The 16,294-nt window shown below is 56.6% G+C and overlaps 2 protein-coding genes across 2 annotated transcripts; one reads left to right on the forward strand and one right to left on the reverse strand.

Moving 5' to 3' along the window:
• The first annotated feature begins 6,234 nt into the window (after positions 1-6,234).
• LOC129542509 (tubulin alpha-3 chain-like) lies at positions 6,235-11,376 on the forward strand. The gene is made up of 5 exons (XM_088827868.1): positions 6,235-6,309; positions 7,787-8,009; positions 8,490-8,638; positions 8,728-9,408; positions 11,080-11,376. Exons 1-5 carry the CDS (start codon positions 6,235-6,237, stop codon positions 11,374-11,376), a joined length of 1,425 nt encoding a protein of 474 aa, XP_088683994.1.
• Positions 11,377-12,082: 706 nt separating this feature from the next.
• LOC129542503 (mitotic-spindle organizing protein 2) lies at positions 12,083-16,248 on the reverse strand. Its single transcript, XM_055404982.2, has 3 exons — positions 15,841-16,248; positions 15,610-15,758; positions 12,083-12,296 (listed from the first exon to the last, which is right to left on the reverse strand). The coding sequence occupies exons 1-3, from the start codon at positions 15,996-15,998 to the stop codon at positions 12,139-12,141; spliced, it is 465 nt and encodes a 154-aa protein (XP_055260957.1). The 5' UTR covers positions 15,999-16,248; the 3' UTR covers positions 12,083-12,138.
• Between the last annotated feature and the right edge of the window lie 46 nt (positions 16,249-16,294).

Consider the following 16,294-nt stretch of genomic DNA (forward strand, 5'->3'; position numbering starts at 1 on the left):
GGAACCTGGGAAATTCCATGCGTCCTTTGGCCGAGGTCTGTGGGTGGGGTAGTTCTCTAGCCTCCTGCAATCACCACCTGTGAGGTGTCCTGTCCCGCCCTCCCAGTAAAAAATGGCCCAGCTAACCCGCCTCAGCTGCCAGCTGGTATACCCGCTGCCACTGGCAGGTACCCAGGCCCACTGGCCTGGCCGCCGTCAGCCCTTCTTCACTGCAACTTCGCGGTGTCCCTGTCCCCCTGCCCAGCCCAGCCCCGCCCTCGCACCCTCCTGCCCTGCTTTCACCCTTGGGAACCTCGCGATACTCGGAGAGCCGGGCGTCAGTCCGCCCCTGAAGGCGGAAGTGCCCCCCAGCTTCGCGCAGCGCCTTCCGGGAGCCCGTCCCGTGGTCGGCAGCGCGTGCCACCGGCCCCAGGCCGCCAGCTGAAGAGCGTTCGCACGTGTCTGCCAGGCCCGCAAGCCCCCTGCAGAGACCAGCCCTGCTTCTTGTGCAGCTCCGCAGTTTACGGATGAACCACCGGGGCCGCCACCGCCGGCCCGTCTCCGCGCTCAGCGGTGGCCCGAAGGCGCCAGCGCGCAGCTTCCCGCCAACGCACAGCAAGACCTGGTCGCCGCTTCCCGCCCAAAGTGAGGACCAATGAGAAGCGAGTTCGCCCGCGAGAACTGGCCAATCACCACTGCTGTCCTGGCTGGGGTCGGGGGTCGGCCCCCAGGGCGGCCTGAGCCAATGGCCATCCTGCGGCCGGCGGCCGACGAGCCAATCGGGACACGCAGTGCGGGGACACTCAGTGCGGGGAAGCGCGTCTGCAGTTGGGCGCGTGGCGTCGGACTGAGAAGAGGTTGAAAAGGCTTGTGGCCCGGGGGTGACCACCATGGTAGGGGCGGGAGAGGGCTAGGGAGCAGGCCTGGGCCCGCTGGAGGGCCGGGGGCCGGGCCTGGACGGGCGGCGGGGCCGGAGGACTGACCTGGACGGGCGGCGGGGCCGGGGGCCGGGCCTGGCCCGGCTGAGGGGCCGGGGGCCCGGGAGACAGGCTCAGGTGGCGGGATGGTGCCTGGAGCATGCCGGTTAGGGGCAGGCGCGCAGCTCATTTCTCAGGTGCAGTAGATGGCTCCCAGCTTCGCCCTTCCAGACTCTTCCTTCTCGAGGCAAAAGCCAGGGGTCTGTGCCTGAGCGCTCTTACTGGTCTGTATGTGAGTTCAGGAGGGCAGTTACGGAAATAGGCCTTGAGATACTGAGTGACAGAAGATCGTATATGCTGAAAAAAAGTGGCTCCCTCAATTAGATAGGGTTGTGAGGTGTTTTGTTCAGTTAAAGCAAAACCAAGCAAACAGGAATAGATGTGTTGATATTCCCCTTTTCTCGCGTTTGGTTTTTTCAGTGTTCAAACAGCCCGGCTCCCTCTGTGTCAGCGTGCAAAAATCTCCGTCCTTGTTTACTGTTGCCTAGTGTTCTAGGGGTTGCTGCGTGTCTTGAGCCTGTTTTGAATCGCTGGATGTTTGGCTATTTTCCGGTCTTTTACGCGTGGAGTTGCGGGGAGGAATCTGTGGCTGCAGTGTTTCTCACTGGTGTACGTGGGGCCCCAGAAGTGAATGAGAGGTAGTTTCAGATTCCCTTTCATCACCAACACTTATATGAGAATTCCTGTTTTCCTGCAGCAGGGTTAGGCTTCTGCCTTTGATTTATTCATTTTTATGTTCTCAAGTCATACGTGTCTAGTTAATTTTGAATTATTAATGGCATTAATAATTTTCACACCAGTGGAAGGCAGCCAACGCCTCTGTCACCGCGTGTCCTAGACCAGTCACCCTTAGTTGGAGTGAGGCTAGAATGACCCCTGACGGCTTTACCTGGCCCCGTTCACGTCTCCCTTGTTCCCAATTAACTGAGACTGATGTCATCCTCCTCTTCTCATCCCTGTGGTAGCTTTCAAACTCTGAATAAAGTTCGTAATTGGGTTAGTAACTCACAGTAACCTCTGCACTCTCCCCTTGCAACACTTGGTTTTGAGGTTTCTCTTCTTGGTTATTGAACACCATAACATCTAGCTGCTCAAAAACATTTTTTTCGAGCAGTGATTTATTCCAAGTATAAAAGAAAGGTGTCCTCTATAACCTGGTGGGTAAAAGGATGCTTCAGGATTAGGAGTTTATGCATTAGGAGCTGTTATTTTTAGCAAAGGCTTTGTCTTGAATAAGAAAAATACAATGGTTAACACTTTTAGAAGAGCTATTCAGCCATTGTTTGTTGGTGTAACAGGGTTTTCTCAAGTTGAAATGCCAAGTTCACAGTTTAACCAACAAAATCTGGAAATGTGTGGTGAGTGGGAGGTGGTGATGAGTTGATGTGAATATAACCTGAAATAAATTACACTGAACTCTGATAAAGTGTCAGCCGTTGCAGATACCTTCCCTTTGTGTTAGAAGGGTTTATATCTCAAGATGAATTTAATGGGAATTACAGCAGCAGAAATTTTTGTAAAATCCTATTTTCTGCATCCTAGAGGCTCACTGCAACATTGAGTGCCTTCTGGAGAACCTGCCTGGCCTCAGAGGGTAATGTGTTTCTGGTTCAGCCTTGCAGTTTGGTTGGAATCAGAAAGAACTAGAAAATCAGCTGGGATTTGGCCCCTTTTCACTCACTTACTAAGGACAAGACCAGAAGTTAAATTTCTACTTTAAGACCTTCACACTTAAGAGCTTGGAGTTTAAAAATCTGGGATATGATCATGATTGTATGATGGGAAAATAATACCTGTGTTTAAAATTATCTGTCTTGTGATATGGCCATTTGGATGGCCCATTTTCTCTTCACTCAGGCTGTCTTTTTTTTTTTCTTCAACCTTGCTGCACTGCTTTTAGGATCCTAGTTTCCTAGTCAAGGATGAACCTGTGCTCCCTGCAGTGGAGACTTGGAGTCCTGACCACTGGACGGCCAGAGCCCCCAGCTTGTCTCCTTTTGAACGGGCTTTGGTGGTGTGTGAGGAACTTGGCCGTCTCATCTGTATCAATAGTGAAACCCTCTTTTTCCTTCCTGACACTGGTGATTAGTCTTGTCTTTTTCTGGGTAAATTTGGCCAGGGGCTTATCAGTTTGATTGTTCAGCTCCAACCAGGTGTTGGTTTCATTGACTCTTCTCTGGGTTTTTCCCCCTCTTTTCTGTTCAGTTTCTTTTCTCTATTATACTTGCTTTTTTTGTCTGCACAACTTAGATATGTGCTCTTGTTCTAGTTGATTAAAGTAGAAGCTTGTGTGCATGCCAAGTTGCTTCAGTCGTGTCCGACTCTGTGTGGCCCCGTGGACTGTAGCCCATCAGGCTCCTCTGTTCATGAGATTCTCCAGGCAGGAATACTGGCGTGGGTTGCCATGCCCTCCTCCGGGGGATCTTTACAACCCAAGGATGGAATCTGAGTGTCTCCTGCATTGTACAGGAGGGTTCTTTACCACCAGCACCACCTAGGAAGCCCCAGAAGTTTGTAAGGCAGGAAAAAATTTCCTCTCTGGGTTCTTCTGGTTGGTCTAATGATCAGATTGCAGAAGACAGATTAACATGAGAAAATCAGATTTCACTTTATATATATGGAAGTTCTGTCAGTATAGGATCAGAGAAGTGACAAAAGCAGGCTCTTAATATATCTTTTTAGACAAAGAATCAGTTATTTATGAAGCTTTGAAGAAAGAAAGGGGTTTTTGCTGGGGGTAGAGAAGGCAATGGCAAGCCACTCCAGTACTCTTGCCTAGAAAATCCCATGGATGGAGGAGCCTGGTGGGCTGCAGTCCGTGGGGTCGCTAAGGGTCGGACACGACTGAGCGACTTCACTTTCGCTTTTCACGTTCACACATTGGAGAAGGAAATGGCAACCCACCCCAGTGTTCTTGCCTGGAGAATCCCAGGGACGGGGGAGCCTGGTGGGCTTCCGTCTATGGGGTCACACAGAGTCGGACACGACTGAAGTGACTTAGGAGCAGCAGCAAGTTAATGAAGTAACAAAGTTGGCTTATGCAGCTTTCTCAGCCTTAAACTCCCTGTCTCCAGGGATCACAGTGCCCTCCGTCCTCCCTACAGGAGCTTTGTTACTGCTTTCAGGGGGACAAAGGAGGATCAGAGTTTTCTTCTACCGTCTGGTTCTCAAGTAATTTTAATTAGAAGTAATTAGTATGCCACCAGCATATTTTGGGGTGGCCTGCCCTGCGCTCCGTCAGGTTTTTCCTGTTTTAAATATTTATTTGACTACACTGGTCTTAGTTCTGGCACTTGGGATCTTTATTTGCAGCATGTGGGATCTAGTGCCTTGACCAGGGATTGAACCTGGGATCCCTGCTTTCACAGGGCGGACTCGTAGCCACTGGGCCACGAGGGAAATCCCTCCATCAGAGTTTCCGGGTCATGGATTTTACACACACACACACACACACCCTACACACACACCACACACACACGCGCGCGCACACACACACACACACACAACCCCCCCCAGGTGCTCAGTGGTAAAGACACACACACACACACACACACACACCCCACACACACACACAACCCCCCCTCCCCAGGTGCTCAGTGGTAAAGACTGCCTGCCAGTGCAGGAGGTGCTGAAGACGTGGGTTCAGTTCCTGGGTCGGGACGATCCCCCGAGAAGGGCATGGCACCCACCCCAGTACTCTTGCCTGGAGAATCCCATGGACAGAGGAGCCTGGTGGGCTGCAGTCCATGGGGTCGCAGAGTTGGACATGACTGAACACGTGCGTACGTGCACACATACACAGATGCAAAACACACACATATACACGTTGCCCTTTGAGTATTGTTCTAGGTGTAGCCCACAAATTTTGTATGTCATGTTTTCATTTTTATTCCTTTCAAAATTTCTCATTTTCCTTGCTATCCATTCCCAGATATTTGGGGATTTCGCAGACATCTTTGTGTTACTTGATCTAGTTACAGAAAATATATTTTGTATTATTTGAATTTTTAAAAATTAAGACCTTTATTAAGAAGTGCTTGGGGACTTCCTTGGCAGTCCAGTAATTAGGACTCTGTGCTTCCAATGCAGGAGGCATGAGTTTGATCCCTGGTTAGGGAACTAAGATCCCACATGCCACCAGCACGGCCACAAAAAAAAAAAGTGCTTGCAGTTTGTTGAGGTTTTTTTTAATACATACTTAATTAGCTGCAGCAGGTCTTAATTGCAGCAGGAGTGATCTTCCATCTTCACTGGGGTTGTGGGATTTTTTTTTTTTTTTTAGTTTGGCATGCAGTATCTTTATTTGCAAGTGTGTAATTTGACAAGGTTTAATATCAACATGTTGATCAGACATGAAACCATCACCTCAATCAAGATAATGAACATATCCATCACCCCCCAGTTACCTGGTGAAGAAGAAGTGAAGTCGCTCAGTCATGTCCATGGACTGTAGCCCACCAGGCTCCTCCGTCCATGGGATTTTCCAGGCAAAAAATACTGGAGTGGGTTGGTATGCCCTCCTCCAGGGGATTTTCCCAACCCACGGTCAAACTTGGGTCTCCCACACTGCATGCAGACTCCTTACCCTCTGAGCCACCAGGGAAGCTACCTGGTGCCCCTTTGTAAATCCTCACTGCAGCCTTACCCCCTCTGCCTCCCCTGCCTAGCCACAGCTCTGTTGTCTAGGCTTTTATGTAAAGATGTTTGGATTGTTGAGCTAATTTGTTATTGTTGTTTGGATTCTTTAACTCATTATTATGAGATGTGTTGTTGCAACACAGTTCCTTTTTATTACTATTTCTTTTCCGTGTATATGTAAAATACACATGACAGCAGTTACCATTTTTACCACTTTTAACTGTTAAGTACATTCAACTGTGGTATAACCACTATTTCCAGGACTGTTTGATCATGTCAGATCTTCTTCGTGTATAATCCGCTGTGAATTACTCTGTTGTTTTATTTTTATACCATTTATAGTTACTAAAACATACAGTCAGTTATTAATCTCACCCAGTGTCTTTTTCATTTCAGACTCTCTTTCATAATTGGCAGTTTGATTTAGGTCTTTCTTTATATGCCAAATGTGTTTCTCCTTATGCTCATTTTTCCTGTACCTTCCTGAGGCATATAATTCTACTCATTCTGTCATTAACCTGCTAATCATCTGTCATTTCTGGGTCTTTTTAAGAAGGTCTTACTTTGTTTCGGGGTATATCTGATTTACAGAGCTGTGCTAGTCCAGGCGGACAGCAGAGGGGCTCAGCCGTACCCGCAGATGTCTCCGTTCATCTTCAACTCCCCTCCCATCAGGCTGCCGCGCAACACTGGGCAGAGTTCTCTCTGCTCTGGGGTAGTTCCTTGTTACCCATGTTCAGTACAGCAGTGGATAACAGGCATTATGAGTTGTACATTATTAGATGGGAGATTTTTTTGGATTTTCTTTTAGCTGTTTCTCGGCTTTCTGGTGGGATGGTATACCTGGGAAGAGTTTGATCCCTCTGCGTCCTGCTCTTAAGCTTTTTCGGGTGGGTTCAAGGCGGTCTTTAGGGTCGGCCTCACTGCTGAGGAACCCCTCGGGGCTCTCTGCCTTAGGACGTCTTCCTGCCGCGGCAGGCGTGGGCTCAGCCCCTCCCTCTCTGTGCCGAGCAGCCACAGTGAGGACTTGGGACCTCCCTGCTGCCCCGGGGGGCCCTCGGTGCAGCTGTCTCTGCTCCAGCACCAGACTTTACAGCTGCCTTGGCTTCTCAGCACAGGACTCCCCCACTGAACCTGGGCAGTCCCGGGGCTGTGCTTGGGTCTCCTCTCTCAGCTGCAGCCTGGACGTGCTGGGACCTCTGGCGGGCTTGTCTTGTTTCCCTACTCGGAGGGCTCACTCGCTGTTCCGTGCTATCTGTTGTCTGATTACTGAGGAGTGTTATTTCATACCCTGTGTCTGATTTTCTGAGCCATTGCTTACATCAGATTGGTAAATCCAGCCTTGGATGGAAAAAGAATGGCTTGATGCTGATTTTGTGTAGGTTTTTACTGTTTTTATTGAGTGTTGGGAAGACATTTATAATGACAGTTCAGGTCTGTCTCCATGCTGGATAGGCAGGTGCTCAGACAGAAAATGACTTTCTTCTTTTGCATTACAGACCCCTGTGATGAAAAGGACATCTTTTTTGGGTGTTAGTTCTAGAAGGTCTTGTAGGTCTTCATAGACCTGTTCAGCTTCTTCAGAATTAGTGATTAGGGCATACACTGGGATTACTGTGACATTGAATGGTTTCCCTTGGAAATGAACAGAGATCATTCTGTCATTTTTGAGATTGCATCCAAGTACTGCATTTCGGACTCTTTTGTTGACCATGATGGCTTCTCCGTTTCTTCTAAGGGATTCCTGCCCACAGTGGTGGATATGATGGTCGTCCGAGTTAAATTCACCCATTCCCATTCATCTGAGTTCACTGATTCCTAGAGTGTCAACGTTCACTCTTGCTAATCCTATTTTGACCACTTGCAATTTACCTTGATTCATGGACCTAACACTCCTGGTTCCTTGGCTATGTTGTCCTTAACAGCATCAGACTTTCCTTTCACCCCCAGGCACATCCACAGCTGGGCGTTGCTTCCGCTTTGGCTCAGCTGTTTCACTCCCTCGGGCAGTCTGTCCGCTCTTCTCCGGTAGCATGTAGGGCTGCTGTCAACCTGGGAAGCTCTTGGGACAAAGTCTGACAAGACCCTAAGAGACCGAAAGATATTAGAACTATTAAGATGTCAGGTACATCTGTGTGCTCCGCGGAGACCACTGCCATGTTGCCCGGACTCACTCGTTGCTCTGCTTCCAGCGAGAGTGCATCTCCATCCACGTGGGGCAGGCAGGCGTCCAGATCGGTAATGCCTGCTGGGAGCTGTACTGCCTGGAGCATGGCATTCAGCCCGACGGCCAGATGCCCAGCGACAAGACCATCGGCGGTGGGGATGACTCCTTCAACACGTTCTTCAGTGAGACCGGGGCTGGCAAGCACGTGCCCAGGGCCGTGTTCGTGGACCTGGAGCCCACCGTGGTCGGTAGGTACCCTCCCACTCGTCAAGGGAAGCCCAGAACCTTCGCCAGGTGCCTCCAGGTCAGAAGCCCGAGGTAGTTTCTGAGGGGAGGGGCTACCCAGGAGACGACAGACAGTCACCCCGGACCTGGGAGACCTGGGCCCCAGGGGTTACCTGGGGCAGCCAGGCTGGCACCCATCCAGGGTGGCAGGACTGGCCCAGTGACGCCCGGGGTGGAGCAGCGGGTGTGGGCAAGAGGCGCACACAGAGCCGCCTGGGCACTCACGTCCTTCGGGAACCGGCCACATTGGGGATTGTTCCGTGTTGACTGGACCCTCCTGGAGCCGTGAATGGCAGGTGGGCCGAGTCTGTCTCGGTGACTCTCCTGGGAGACCCGACCCCCAGCCTGGGAGCAATGGCGGGGGCCGGCAGACGGGCGGGTCCCGGAGCCGGCCACGGGGGTGAGGCCAGCGTCCTCCAAGCCCGGCCGCTGTCCCCCCGCAGACGAGGTGCGCACGGGGACCTACAGGCAGCTCTTCCACCCGGAGCAGCTGATCACCGGGAAGGAGGACGCGGCCAACAACTACGCCCGCGGCCACTACACCATCGGCAAGGAGATCGTCGACCTGGTCCTGGACCGCATCCGCAAACTGGTGAGGGGGCACAGGGGCTCCCGGACGGGAGGGGAGGCCCGGGCTCTCGGCGGCGCGTGCGGCCCGGCTCACGCCTCTCCCTCCCGCAGGCGGACCTGTGCACGGGGCTGCAGGGCTTCCTCATCTTCCACAGCTTCGGGGGCGGCACCGGCTCGGGCTTCGCGTCGCTGCTCATGGAGCGGCTCTCGGTGGACTACGGCAAGAAGTCCAAGCTGGAGTTCGCCATCTACCCGGCGCCCCAGGTCTCCACGGCTGTGGTGGAGCCCTACAACTCCATCCTGACCACGCACACGACCCTGGAGCACTCGGACTGCGCCTTCATGGTGGACAACGAGGCCATCTACGACATCTGCCGGCGCAACCTGGACATCGAGCGGCCCACGTACACCAACCTCAACCGGCTCATCGGGCAGATCGTGTCCTCCATCACAGCCTCCCTGCGCTTCGACGGCGCCCTCAACGTGGACCTGACCGAGTTCCAGACCAACCTGGTACCCTACCCCCGCATCCACTTCCCCCTGGCCACGTATGCCCCGGTCATCTCGGCTGAGAAGGCCTACCACGAGCAGCTGTCCGTGGCCGAGATCACCAACGCCTGCTTCGAGCCGGCCAACCAGATGGTCAAGTGTGACCCTCGCCACGGCAAGTACATGGCCTGCTGCATGCTGTACCGGGGGGACGTGGTCCCCAAAGATGTCAACGCGGCCATCGCCACCATCAAGACCAAGCGCACCATCCAGTTTGTGGACTGGTGCCCGACCGGCTTCAAGGTAGGAGGGCAGAGCGCGCGTGTGCAGCTTTCTGCCCGTGGCTGGCCCGGGGGCGGGGTGCTGACCCGCCCGGAGGGTCCCTGTTCCAGGGCAGCGGGGCTGCAGGGACAACAAGGTTAGCAATCAGTGAGCTGGATGCCTCGATCTTGACCAATACTCACGCACCTTCACTTCTTAGAAGCAACCCATAATGCTCATGGGCTAACATTCCTAATATCGTACACTTCAGAGACAGAGGCCGAGACAGCTTTTAGAACCTAACGGCCTCAAGGGCAGCGAGGGAAGGACGGAGCTTTCAGAGACCTCCGACTGCAGGCCTGCCTGTCCTCAGGTTTCCCCGCTGCTCGCCCAAGGACCGTGTCAGTCTATGGTGTCATTCTGTGATACAAACAGTGGGTTCAGATTTCCCATTACTTCAGTCACCAGTTGTCACGCAATCTGAGGCAACGTTTACATTTTTGTAGAGAGGATCTTCTATTTTTATGTAGTGTTTCCTGTGGGACCAAGGGTGGTTCACTGCTGTTTCTCCAAGCCAGACTTGGAATGCCGCCTCCCATACAAAATCACACTAATAATTAAGTGGCTTCTCCAACTGTGTTTAGTGTCACAGTGAAACGTCTGCCCAGAGAAGAGCATCCTGAATTTGAAGCCAAGTCCCAGAATGTCCCACCGTGATCACCAGGCTAAGTGCCTGGCCACGCCTGGGCTTGTTAACCCTGCGCCCTCTTCCTTGTTGAGTCCTTTTTCACAGCTGATCTGCGTTAGATAAGGTGCTGGCTCCTGCGTCTGAGCCCTGAGGAGTCCCTCCGGTGTGCTGGGAGTCACCATCTCCGGGGTGTTTGCAGATTGAAACTGAGGACAGGCAGCAGCGTGCGGGCCTTCATTTCCCATTTGAATCAGAGCTCGCCTCTGACCACAGCCACGGCGTTGCACCCTCCTGGCCCCTGTCAGCCCCTCAGGACACCTTGCCAGGGACCATCTGAGGGTGTACCACTCACACATGGAAAGTGACTCACGGGGTAAAGCGTGTGTGTAACAGGGCTCAGCAATTAGAAATATCCACGAAGGTAAACCTTCCGTAGATGCTTGCAGGCCTCCGAGGTTAGGTTATAGGTTGGTTTGAAAGCTTTTTTGTTACCATGCCACGCAGCCTGAGGGATCTTAGTCACTGGGCCAGATCAGCCCTTGGCCCCCTGCAGTAAACCGCAGCATCTGGACCACAGGGAAGTCTTGCTTCCCGTCCTGGCCGAGTGTGTGAGCCAGAGGGGAGGCCAGTCTGTGGGGAGGTACAGGAGGTCACACTGCTGTCCCCGCGGAAGACAGTTCACCCCTGATGGACAGGGATGCATCCTCACTTGTCAGTCTGAGTGTGACTTCGTGTGTTAAGTGTTTGCTCAGGAGTGCACCATTTTCGTGGAATCTTTTTCCATGTTTGTATTAGGTTTTCTCGTTATAAAAGTGTGTATGTGGCAAGATATTTCAGTCGTGCAGAAGGCTGAAAAGCTTAAGTCGTCTTCTAAAGGAGAAAATGTAGGATATTAAAGAGTGGCAGATACTGCCCCAAAATACAGCACCCGTTCCCACAGGACATCATCTAAAGTGGGTCCATCGCCCCCATTACCATTTCCGAGGCCACACCCCCAACTTCACCGTGTTCTGCTTCTCCGGCAGGTGGGCATCAACTACCAGCCCCCCACGGTGGTCCCCGGGGGAGACCTGGCCAAGGTGCAGCGGGCCGTGTGCATGCTGAGCAACACCACGGCCATCGCCGAGGCCTGGGCCCGCCTGGACCACAAGTTCGACCTCATGTATGCCAAGCGCGCCTTCGTGCACTGGTATGTGGGGGAGGGCATGGAGGAGGGGGAGTTCTCGGAGGCCCGGGAGGACCTGGCGGCGCTGGAGAAGGATTACGAGGAGGTGGGCGTGGACTCGGTGGAGGCGGAGGCCGAGGAAGGGGAGGAGTACTGAAGGTGCGGCCGCAGCCCCGCACCTGTTTCCTATTAAAGTTTCTCAGTTAAACCTGTGCCTGGAACAAGCTCATCTGTCTGCAGGAGCATGGGGACCCCCCTGCTGGTTTTTCAGTTGACTCTGTTTCCCTTCCCTGGTGGCTCAGACTAAAGTGTCTGTCTACAGCATGGGAGACCTGGGTTCGAGCCCTGAGTTGGGAAGATCCCTTGGAGAAGGAAATGGCAATCCACTCCAGTGCTGTTGCCTGGAAAACCCCGTGGACAGAGGAGCCTGGTAGGCTACAGTCTGTGGGGTTGCAGAGTCGGACACGACTGAGTGACTTCACTAGGCTTCTGTTGGGACAGGCAGCCTAAGGGCCTAGAGGTGGAGTGTGGAAACCTCAGGTCTGCGGAGGGTCCACAGTCTGGACCTGCAGGTAAGATGTGGGCGCTCAGGACCCTGGGAGGAAGGGTCCTGCTTGTCTGTGGCGTGCACGACCCACGGAGGCTTAACAGCCGTCGCTCATTGGCCCTTCTGTGCGCAAGCACTGCTGCTCTGTGTGCTGGGGAGGGCCTCGGTGAAAGTGCGAGAGACCCGGCAAGAGGCAGGTTTCTTGCAGGCCTGAGAGGCCCAGGAGGCGGGTGGTGAAGACGGCCCCCAGAGCTGAGTCTAGACTCTTGTGCCTGAACTTGGCCGACAGGTGACAGAGCACGCCTGGAACAGGCCCTTGGCGTTTCAGAGAGGTTTATTAGCCACAGAGGGGAGCCACCTGCCCAGAGGTGCTCAGCTGCCGCTCCTCGGGGGGCTCCTCCCTGGCCCACCCACCTTGGGCAGCCTGGAGGCGCTGGGCTGGCGGGGCATCCTCTGGCTGGGTCCGTCCCGGCCGCCGCGTTCTGCCAGTGCCGGGCCTCCACCCAGGGCACCACCGCCCTTGTTTCTCCCTGAGGGACACAGAGCACAGGTGTCAGCAGCCAGGCAGAGGCCCGGGGGCAAGCTCGGCGAGTCGACCCTGCAACCAGCTCCCGCCGGGCTGCTGGCACAGGAAGCGCATCAGGCCGGCTCTGGACCTGGTGGTGGAAGTGCTTCCTTCCAGTGGCCTCCCTCTCCCCTCTGTTCCACAGACACCCGGGACCCCTGGCCCCGAGACTGGACTCCCCCAAGGCTCCACAGGGCGGCCACGCTCACCTGCAGACCGTGGCTCCGACCGCTACCCCCCGGCCATCGGCCAGCAAGGTCTGCAGCCACGGCTGGGCTGCGCTGGTCCTGGCAGTGGCATCAGGGAGATGGGGAGGACCAGGGAGCCAGCGTGCCTGACCCAGCCCGCCCTGCTGGCCCGCCGCAGCCGGGCTCTCCCCTGGCCACCACTGGTGCAGGGGCCTGCCCCCTGCGGGGCCCCAGGCTCCACGCTCGCTCCTACACCTGCAGTCTGCAGTGGGGAGCGGGGGCCTGCGCCGTGGACAGCACCAGCTCTGATCCTGACACTGGCACACCTGCAGGGACACGGCTGCCCTGCCCGGAGTCTCTGGCAAGTTCTCCCTCAGATGGCAGGAGGTCTGAGCCACTTGGCACAGGGCTGGGGAGCGTTTGCAGTGGCCCCTCCTTGGAAGCCCGTTAGCTGGTTTCCCCACGTGAACTCGATTCGAATAAGGTGCAGCCTTAGTTCACCCAGGGCTGAGCGGGAGCAGACTGGAGCGTGTGGTGGGGTGATGCGGGGCCACCAAAGCGAGCCAAGAGGGCTGTCCCTGCCCTTCTTCCGGTACAGATGCCAGCCTTCTGGTTCTGTGAGTGCATGGCCCCCACCCCACAGGGTCACCCAGTTGGAGAGGCCACGCTTCCCCACCTAGGCTGGGCCAGGCCAAGTCAGGTCTGGGAGCCTGCGGCTTCACCCTGGGGCCCGAGCGCCACTGAAACGCGGCGCACGGGCAGCTCCCTGAACGGCAGGCGGGCCCCCGCTGCGGGCCTCACTCTGCAGCTCTGCTTCCGGGGCCTGCACACGTGTGCTTCCTGACCCCCACCGAGGAGGACCAGGGCCCTGACACTCAAGGATGAGAGGAAAGTAAAGGACTCAAAGTAACGTTCATCTTTAAATCTGGTGAGGCTGATAAACCTGGAAATAAGAAACTAATGCCACCCTTAAGTCATAGGAGCTGTTAGGAAAACCACCTCAGGACGGAAGCAGGCCCTTCATGCAACTGAGGGTGGTTCTCAGCGCCTACAGGAGCCGCACAGCCCTGGGGCTCATGGGGAGACCCACTCAGGCCTCAGGCCCGCCGGACCCAGCAAGGCACGTTTGGGAGCTCGGAGCTTGTCACGTCCGCTCAGCTTCCTCTGATGTGGCTGTTAGGTCAGATGGAATGGACTTAAACGAGGATTGAGGCTGAGCCAAGGGTAAAGCCTGGTTCCTGTGGGGCCCTCTTGAGGGTCAAGACAGACGACAATTTGTTGTCGTCGTTCAGTCATTAAGTGGTGACCCCCACGGACCCACCAGGCTTCCTTGCCCTTCGCCGTCTCGGGGTTTGCTTAAGCTCATGTCTGTGGAGTCAGTGATGCTGCTGAACCATGTCATCCTTACTGAACGGATCCTTGCTGGCTTACTCCCCTAATGAAGCGAACCCCCAAACAGCAGCCCATTGCCAGTCGTGACTTGGGGGGCCCTGAAGCTGGGGAGCCCCTAACCCCCGCTGCGGGCTCTGCTGCAGCGCTCAGTGGGAACTAGAACCAGAAAAGCCCAGAGCTTTCTGCTGGGTGGTGAGAGCGCCCCTTGTGGAGTCGGCCAGCTGCCGAGGCCAGGTATCAGTGACAGGCTGTGGGATGAGGAGTGGGTACTGCCGCAGCCCCACCCCATGCTGGGCCGGCTAGCGGGGTCTGGTGGCCAGGACCGGCGGGTGGCAGGGGCACGGGTAGCACCCAGCAGGGGCTTGACTGGTGCTGCAGACCAGACTGAACACCTGATGCGCAACGCTGGCTGCACACGTGCCCCTTAACCCTCAGCCCACAGCTCTGGGGTCGGTCGCCGGGCACACGGCTGGGTGCCGCTGGAGAGGAGCGCATCCTCCCCGCTGTGCTCTTGGCACTGAGCAAGGGCCAGAGCAGCCACACCCCCAGCTCAGGAACCTGGCAAGGGGGACCCTAGGGGCTGAACCTCCAGACGGCCAGTCCGGGGTTTGACAGCACCGCCCGTGCCCTTGCAGCTCAGAGCTGCTCTTTCTGGAGGCCATGGTGGTTTCCATGGAAACAGTACCAACCCCCAGAAATAAACCAATAAACGCAACCTGCAAAAGGAGAGAACAGGCAGCAAGAGAACCGGAGGGAACCGGGGGGCCCCGGAGAGAGAGGCGAGTGTGCGGCAGCTGGGCCCTGGAGCAGAACCGGAGAGGCCGTGGGCTGTGGGGCGCAGGAAAGGGAGGGCCTCGCGGGGGGACTACGGCTCCGGGCAGAGAGAAGGGAGGCCTCTGGAGGTCAGAGAGACAAAGAGAGCAGACGGAGCATCAGTGGGGAGGCCCGTGCCGCAGCGCCCAGGAGGGGGCCTCTCAGGGCAGGGATGTGGGCGCCCAGGGCCCTGGTGCTCCCAACCAGGGGCCCAGCTGCCCTCTGCCCACAAAGCCCTTTCTCAGAATGTTTCTGGCCAAGGAGCCGGCCCGGAGATTTGGCTGCGTCTCAAGTGTGTCTGGAATACGGAGGAGAAGGAACACGCCAGGTGGATTAGAGCTCCACTGTGACACCCTGGTCACCAGCCCCTGCTTATCCCAGCCACGCCCTCCAGGCTGAGCAGCACCCCAGGCCCTCTGTACCCAGCCAGCTGGGAGCTGCCCAGAGAGGGAAGCTTCACTGTCCAGACTGAGCAGGACCTGGGCCGGGTCGGGGTCCAACAAGCGAGCACAGGAAAGCCTCTGCCTGCCCTGCTCCCTGAGGATGTAAGTACAGGCTACAGCCGCAGGGAAGAAGGAACCAAAGCCGCCTGTTCCCAGCTTCGTGGGAAAAAGACCTGAGTGCAGAGCTGGGGAGAGACCGGTCGCACAGTCCCGATGCGGTCTAGTCGGCTTTGGGCCTCCCACCCTGCACGCTGCCCATGCGGACGGAAATCCTGCAGGGTGGTAGACAGCAAAGTCCAAGCTGGGGATTGGAGCCCAAGGGGCCAGCCATCGGATGTGCCCACCGAGTTTTGGGACAAGAACAACAGAAAGGCCTGGCCACTCGGGACCAAACGCGCCCAGTGCCGGGGCTGCCCACCCGCCGCCCCGGCCCGGCTCTGACCTCGGGTCTCAGGCACGCTGGGCGTGGGCAGGGGCGCGGCCGTGGGGTCCTGGGAGTCGCTCGCCACCCTCTGCCCAGCGCACATGGACTTGAGCATCTGGAAGACGGCGAGGGGCGCCACGTTCAGCCTCAGCAGGTCCACCAGGATCCTGGCGAGAACACGCGGCGGCAGTGAGCCCTCCTCGCCCGGGCCAGCCGCCCCGGGGCACCCCGCCTCCCTCGGGCGCTCACTTGAACACGTCGGGGTCCATGGCGCCGCCCGCAGCCTGCGCCAGCTCGAACAGCTCCATCTCCTCGGCGCTCAGCACCTTCTTCCGCCGCAGCGCCAGCTTCTGCAGGGCCGCCTCCAGCCCCGGGGGCGCCCCCGGCCCCGCGCCCGCAGCCGCCATCTGCGGAACCGCGGAGGTGCGCGCCGCCCGGTCCCCGCCGCGCCCCCTACCGGCCCGCCGCGCGCCCTGCTCCCCGCAGCGGCCCCGCCGTCCGGCGCTCGGGCCCGGGCGGCGGCGGGACTGCGGAGCAGCCGCGCCTTAGCGACTGGGCTCCCGCGCGCGCTCAGCAGGAAGCCCGCACGCAGAGCCGCGCCGTCGCCCAACAAACGCCCGCCAGGCCCGGCGCGCGGCTGTTCCGCGCCGGCCCCCCGATAGGGGGCGCCCCTCCAGGCCCTAACCTTAACGCGAGGCCGCTT

The sequence above is a fragment of the Moschus berezovskii genome, chromosome 19 (assembly GCF_049115385.1).
Source record: "Moschus berezovskii isolate FMDL1 chromosome 19, NW_MosBer_1.0, whole genome shotgun sequence".
Classification (NCBI taxonomy): domain Eukaryota; kingdom Metazoa; phylum Chordata; class Mammalia; order Artiodactyla; family Moschidae; genus Moschus; species Moschus berezovskii.